The 7,547-nt window shown below is 42.0% G+C and overlaps 1 protein-coding gene across 9 annotated transcripts in view; it reads right to left on the bottom strand.

Moving 5' to 3' along the window:
- LOC122563175 overlaps nucleotides 1-7,547 on the bottom strand; it is a 143,882-nt gene that overhangs the window by 51,317 nt on the left and 85,018 nt on the right. For 7 of the 9 annotated variants that reach the window (XM_043716692.1, XM_043716691.1, XM_043716689.1 and 4 more), the window contains one exon: nucleotides 2,378-3,346. The exons of the other annotated variants lie outside the window; for them this stretch is intronic. In XM_043716692.1, coding sequence (XP_043572627.1) covers nucleotides 3,265-3,346 — 82 coding nt within the window. In that variant the 3' untranslated portion in view covers nucleotides 2,378-3,264. Of the gene's footprint in view, nucleotides 1-2,377; nucleotides 3,347-7,547 lie in introns of those variants that run through there. 9 annotated transcript variants of the gene reach the window in all.

The raw sequence follows: 7,547 nt of genomic DNA, 5'->3' as shown, positions 1-7,547 counted from the left end.
TTTCTTCCTGACCTCTCCACCCCCACCCCCACTCTGGCCTATCACCCTCACCTTAACCTCCTTCCACCTATCGCATTTCCAACACCCCTCCCCCAAGTCTCTCCTCCCTACCTTTTATCTTAGCCTGCTTGGCACACTTTCCTCATTCCTGAAGAAGGGCTCATGCCCGAAACATCGATTCGCCTGCTCCTTGGTTGCTGGATAAGCTGGGACCCTTTTTCCCTGGAGCATTGGAAACTGACAGCTGATCTTGTAGAGGCTAATAAAATCATAAGATGCATAGATAAGTGTTTTCCCTCATGGCAGTGCAAATCTAGAGTGCACAGACTTAAGGTGAGAGGGGAAAGATTTAAACTGGACCTTAGGAGCAGCTTTTTCACATAGAGGGTGGTATGTGTACAGAACGAGCTTCCAGAGGAAGTGGTAGAGGTGGGTACAATTGTAACATTTAACAGATATTTAGACAGGTGCATGCCCAGGAAAGGTTTAGACTGATATGGGCCAAAAGCAGGCAAATGGGAATGGATCAGTTTAGGATACTACGTCAGCATGGATGAGTTGGATCAAGGGGTCTTTTTTCATGCTGTGTGACTCTATGATCTGACAGTGTTCTGTCACTCACCTGTCTTGCATTCCTAATGTCCTGGATCTTCAATGCACTGACTCCAGGTTAGAGCATGTATCTTCCTGCCGCTGTAATCCTTAGTGACTTTCAGCTTTCCTGGAGAGGCGGCCTCTTCCAGATACAAGCTTCACAGACATCAGCTCCCTGCAGATGAACCTCAAAGCAATCTTCCCAAATTTCATCACCATTCCTGGTTAAGGGCAGGAGAGTGTGACTATGAACAAGGCAGGTAAAGGGACCCAGGAGGTAGTGCTGGCAGAGTCTCAGCCCTTGAGCCATCTAACAGGTTTGAGATCCTTGCTCCCTGTGGATGAGCGGACATGGAGGAGAGGCTGCAGGGACGATGATGAACTGACCAAAGCAATATGAAACAGGGAGCCAGTCAAGAGGGGGGAGAGGTTGCTGACAACACCACCATGGTAGGACAGATATCAAACAGTGGTGAGTCAGAATATAGAAGGGCGATAATGGGCTTGGTGTTATGTTGCAACGATAATAACCTCTCTCTCAATGCTGGCAAAACAGAAATGAAGATTGACTTCAGAAAGAAAGGAAGGGCACATGCCCTCATCTGTATCAATGGAGTGGAGGTTGAGAGGTTTGAGAGCATCAGGTTCCATGGAATGACAATAACTGACAACCTATTCCCATATAGATGGGTCAAGAACATCTCTTCTTCCTCAGGTGGCTCAGGAAATTAGGCATGTCCATAAGGACCCTCATCAACCTTTACAGAGGCACCATAGAAAGCACACTGTCCTTATACATATTGGCCTGGTACGTCAACTGCTCTGCCCAGGATCGTAAGAAACTGTGTTTCTATGGAATTGTACTTTGTTTCTCGTGCCAACCACCAGAATATTTCCAAACCTTCCTCTGATGACACAGAATGGACTAGGATTTCCAGCATATTTCCAAATAGTTGGAGTTAAAAAATGATGGGACAAGAATGTGCGAATAGGGTAATAAAAATGCCCTGGTGTATTTTAATCCTACCATGGCAAATTGCTAAATGAGTTTCATTAATCATGTAACTTGTGGTTCTGAATAGATTGCAAAAAAAGACTGATTTCCTAATTTCCTTTCTGGAATGGAACTAATTTGCTCTATTTGTTTGGTTTACATGTTTCTGATTTGCACCATGCGTAGTCATGGAGATGAATTGATCAACACCAACTCTGAGGAACGTGGCTTATCCTGAACCAGATGTTGACTTTTCATCACATCCAATCTTCTTTTTCTGGAAATTCACAGAATCCTTTTCGAGACTCAATTCCTAGTCTCCCTGTAGCTTCTATTTGGTTGTTAATTTTTAAAATACTCAGCAGCATATTCCAGGTCAATGGGAAATCAGAACTGTGCAGTCAAAAATCAACTGAGGATTGACTGGGGCCTGTTTCTTGCTACTGCCATTGACCAATTTTGTTCCTTTAATGTCCCCTGATTGAAAGGACAACCAAGAATAAGTTGCTGGTGTCTCTCTCGTTTCAACTTCAAATCGATTGTTGAAATCAAGGAAAAGGAAACAAAGAAGACAGGAAGTGTTAGGTTGGCTGCAATACTTCTGGTTCTGGCCTGTTAAAGGACACCAGTGGATACTGACAGTTCCACTGGTTCTGACAGTTAAATGCACTTTTTTACAACAGCAAAAAGATTATGATTTATACGTTGATGTTTAGATTGAAGCATAACTATATATTATATAGAATTAACATTCTGAATAAACATTTAAAGATATAATTAACATTATTCTATTGTTTGTAAATGAATAAGCCATTTATTACAAAAATAAAGTGCCAGAGAAGCTCAGCAAGTACGCCTGCATCTATGCAGAGAGAAATGGTGTTAACATTGAATCTGATACTATTCTTCTTTCAAAATCTTCCTTTTTTTAAAACTGGGAAGCCAGAGAAAAGTTGTGCACTCCACATCAAAAACACACCCATGTTCATAGAGTAGTATAATACATTGTTAGGGATGAGTCCCCTCTTATCACACATCTTAAAAATCATGACAATGTATATGATCAGTGAAACAATCTCATATCTCTAAATTACAGAATGAACTTTGTTCCATATTCACGTAAAACAAGTGTAAAAAAAATTCATTCAATTATTGAATTACCTGCTCTTAAAAATAACGCATATTTTTTCATTTTGCCATCACTCACTGGCATTAAGATTGTCGTTATATTTGATGTGCTAAGCTAAGAGGATTTCAGGGTGTTTGGATCACGGTTTTCTCTCTCCATACACAAAAACCTGAAAGGTCTGAAAATGCTGAAAAAAACCAGCTGAGCAGGTAGGATCCAGATTTGCATGATAATCATCAGCATAACAAATAATTTGTTTATAATCGCCTCACGTGTGAATCATAAAAGAATACAGACATTTTCCAAAAGATTGCCATGGTTTATGAGAGTCAACAGTGCAAGGTTGTTAAAATTAAAAATTCATATTCAAGCAAGAAAATAAAAACATTTTATGTTTTGTATACAGACACCAAAGTTCTAGAAGTAGCAATTAAGTACTGCATTCAGATTCCTCCTTATTGCCTTGGAATGCTTTACAAACTTCATCCATTGAATCAAACAGGCTGGAACATCACCACCCACTTCCTTCCCAAGATTGAAGCCAAGATTAGTCATCTGTAATCATTTTAATTGTTTCTATTTCAATATCCCCGTCATGTTTGAAGAATTGGCTCCCTGTATCATAGGACCTAGGTAGAAAGGGTGAAACGTTAAACACCTGAAAGGCAGTATATGATTAACTAGGAAATGTTTTTCAAAAAACTAAAACAACTCAATGCAATGCAAACACAGTAAAAACAGTATGAAGTTAGTAGTGCAATGTTGATGCTGCACAGTATCTAATCTGGCTTTTCAGGAGAGTAATTTGAGTGTACCACTCTTTTGTAGTTACATCCTGAGTGTGCAGCTAACATTCCTGTATAGGTGAGCTATAGACCACTTACATAGACAAGCAGAAACACTTTAGTAAGTACATAAGTACAGAGTACCAATGATATGGCATCAAGAACATTATGGAACCAGCACAGAAACATTACACCTGTTGACTCTCCTACAAGGATCAAAATATCTTTGAAGCAGGGTCTATAGGATTACTGTGTGCCAGGGATTATGATGGTCTGGACAATTCAATATTAAAAAAATAACTGAGCTACTGATCTTGAAACTTGTAAATTATTTCACTTTCAGTTGCTCGTGTCTGTCTAAGGATGGACAAGAACTCTATCCCATGTTCCCGTAAGATCCCAAATCTGTATTATGTTCCTCTTACTCAATGTAGGAGCTCAGGGACGCAGCTGGTATCCCTGGATCCTTCACGTGCAAGAAGGGTGTCCAGTTGCAGCTCTTGTTAGACCACATGATGGCTCTGGAGCTGAGGATGGACTCACTGTGGAGCATATGCGATGCTGAGGATGTCGTGGATAGCATGTTCATTGAATTGGTCACACTTCTAGATTAGGATTGCTGATGGAGAAAGGGAGTGGGTGAACAAAAGGCAGAGAAAGAGCAGGAAGGCAGTGCAGTTGTCCCCTATGATCATCTCCCTCCAAAACAGGTGTACCGTTTTGGATACTGTTAGGGGAGATGGCTCACCAGGGGAAGGCAGCAGTAGCCATGTTCTGCTGTACAGAAGGGCGGGAAAAAGAGTGGAAGGGCTATAGTCGTAGAGGATTCAATTGTAAGGGGAGTAGATTGGTGTTTCTGTGGTCAAAGACAAGACTCCTGAATGGTATATTGCCTCCCAGGTGTACGAGTCACGGACGTCTCGGATCAACTGCGGAAAATTCTCAAAAGGGGAGGGCGAACAGCCAGTTATTGTGGTGCACGTAGGACCAATGATACAGGTAAAAAACAGGATGAGGTCCTACATGAAGAATTTAGGGAGTTAGGAACCAAGTTAAAAAGTGGGATCTCAGAGGTAGTAATGATAGATTACTTAAGATGAATACGTGGCTTGAGAGATGGTGCAGGAGGGAGGGGTTTAGATTTTTGGGATATTTTTGGAGTTCTGGGGAAGGTTACCAATCTGAAATGAAGAATTAAGAGGGCTAAAAGGGTTCATGAGATATCCTTCGCGAGCAGGGTTAAGGAAAACCCCAAAGCCTTTATTCATATATAAGGAACAAGAGGGTAACTAGGGGAAGGGTTGGCCCACTCAAGGACAAAAGAACAAAGTTATGCGTGGAGTCAGAGAAAATGGGTGGGATTCTTAATGAGTACTTTGCATCAGTATTCACCGAGGCAGGGATATGCAGATGTTGAAGTTAGGGATAGATCTTTGATTACTCTGGGTCAAGTCAGCATAAGGAGGGAGGCAGTGTTGTATATTCTAAAAGGCATTGAGGTGAACAAGATCCCAGATCCGGATGGGATGTATCACAGTTTACTGAGGGAAGTGAGGGAGGAAATAGCTGGGGCTTTAACATATATCTTTGCAGCATCCTTGAAAATGGGGGAGGTCCCAGAGGACTGGAGAATTGCTAATGTTGTCCCCTTGTTTAAGGAGGGTAGCAGGGGTAATCCGGGTAATTACAGACCTATGAGCCTGACGTCAGTGGTAGGGAAGCAATGGAGAAGGGGATAGGATCTATTCCTATTTTGAAGAAAATAGGCTTATCAGTGATAGATAGCATGGTTTTGTGTAGGGAAGGTCATGTCTTACAAATCTAATAGAATTATTTGACGAGGTGACAAAGTTGATTGATGAGGGAAGGGATGGAGATGTCATAGACATGGACATTAGTGAGGCTTTTGGTAAGGTTCCCCATGGTACAATTCTGCAAAATATTATTCTGCAAATGTATATTCACCCCATTAAAAAAAGGGTTGTATGGTGGCTTAGTGGTTGGCACTGCAGCCTCACAACACCAGGGACCAGGGTTCGATTCCCACCTTGGATGACTGTCTATGTGGAGGTTGCACATTCTCCCCATGTCTGCATGGGTTTCCTCAGAGTGCTCCAGCTTCCTCCCACAATTGAAAGATGTGCAGATTAGGTGAATTGGCAATGCTAAATTGCCCATAGTGTTAGGTGCATTAGTCAGGGGTAAATGTAGAGGAGTGGGCCTGGGTGGGTTACTCTTCAGAGGGTCGGTGTGGACTTGTTGGGCCAAAGGGCCTGTTTCCATTCTGTAGGAAATCTAATCTAATGGTAGGCTGATGAAGAAGGTGAAGTCTCATGGGGTCCAAGGTGTTTCAGCTAGATGGATAGAGAACTGGCTGGGAACAGAAGACAGAGTAGAGGTGGAAGGGAGCTTCTCAAAATGGAGACCTGTGACCAGTGGTGTCCCACGGGGATCCGTGCTGGAACCACTGTTGTTTGTGATATATATAAATGATTTGAAGGAAGGTGTAGGGAGCATCAGTAGCAAGCTTGCAGATGATGCTTAAATTGGTGGAGTAGCAGATAGAAAATATAGCAGAATATAGATAGATTGGAGAGTTGGGCAGAGAAATGGCAGATGGAGTTCTATCTGGACAAATGCGAGGTGATACATTTTGGAAGATGCAATTCCAGAGCAAAGTATACAGTAAGTGGAAAGGTCCTGGGGAAAGTTGATGTACAGATAGATCTGGGTGCTTTCCTTCATTGGACAGCGTATTGAGTACAAGAGTTGGGAAGTCATGTTACAGTTGTATAACACTTTGGTTCGGCAACATTTGGAATACTGTGTACAGTTCTAGTCGCCACATTATCAAAAGGACGTGGATGCTTTGGAAAGGGTGCAGAGGAGGTTCACCAGGATGTTGCCTGGTATGGAGGGTGCTAGCTAGGTTGAGGTTGAGTAGATTAGGATTATTTTCATTAGAAAGTAGGAGATTGAGGGGGAACCTGATTGAGGCCTATAAAATCATGAGAAGTGTAGACAGGGTGGATAACAAGAAACTTTTTCCCAGAGTGGAGGACTCAATTACTAGGGGTCATGAGTTCAAAGTGAGAGGGGAAAAGTTTAGGGGAGATATACAAGGAAAGTTCTTTAGGCAGAGGGTGGTGGGTGCCTGGAATGCATGGTCAACAGAGGTAGTAGGGGCAGAATGATAGCGTCATTTAAGGTGTATCTAGACAGACAAAGAATGGGCAGGGAGCAAAGGGATACAGATCCTTAGCAAATAGGTGGCAGATTTAGATAGTGGATCTGGATTGGTGCAGGTTTGGAGGGCCAAAGGGCCTGTTCATGTGCTGTAATGTTCTTTGTTCTTTCTTTGTTCTATATAAAAGTAGTTTTTCTGTATCTCTGATTACCTAACCTGCAGTTAAAGTATTCTTGCTTCTGCTATCAGCTTTATTGTGATGCAAATTAATATAACTCTAAAGAAAAGTACATCACAAAAGAAAATCATTGTGTTGTTATTTTCACAATGTAGTCTTTAAAAGGAAACAGTCTAGCAGATAATAAGGTCAGGAATGTAGTACAAAGATAGTTGAGATAAAACCTTTGAATTTGAAATTCGTAAAGTAGTCCTTTGGGATTAATGAGATTATATCTTTACTGTGTGTTTAAAACTCTTTAAAGTAAATAGTATGGTTTATTCTAGAAAACCGTAAGACCAGAAAACATAGAAGCAGAAATCAGGCCATTCAAGCCCATTGAGTCAGCTCTGACATTCAATCATGGCTCTGGATTAGTGGTGCTGGAAGAGCACAGCAGTTCAGGCAGCATCCAAGGAGCTTCGAAATCGATGTTTCGGGCAAAAGCCCTTCATCAGGAATAAAGGCAGTGAGCCTGAAGCGTGGAGAGATAAGCTAGAGGAGGGTGGGGAGAAAGTAGCATAGAGTACAATGGGTGAGTGGATGAAGGTGATAGGTCAGGGAGGAGAGGGTGGAGTGGACAGGTGGAAAAGAAGATAGGCAGGTAGGACAAGTCCAGACAAGTCATGGGGACAATGCTG

The sequence above is a fragment of the Chiloscyllium plagiosum genome, chromosome 26 (assembly GCF_004010195.1).
Source record: "Chiloscyllium plagiosum isolate BGI_BamShark_2017 chromosome 26, ASM401019v2, whole genome shotgun sequence".
Lineage (NCBI taxonomy): Eukaryota > Metazoa > Chordata > Chondrichthyes > Orectolobiformes > Hemiscylliidae > Chiloscyllium > Chiloscyllium plagiosum.
This window is presented reverse-complemented; position numbering and strand designations above follow the sequence as displayed.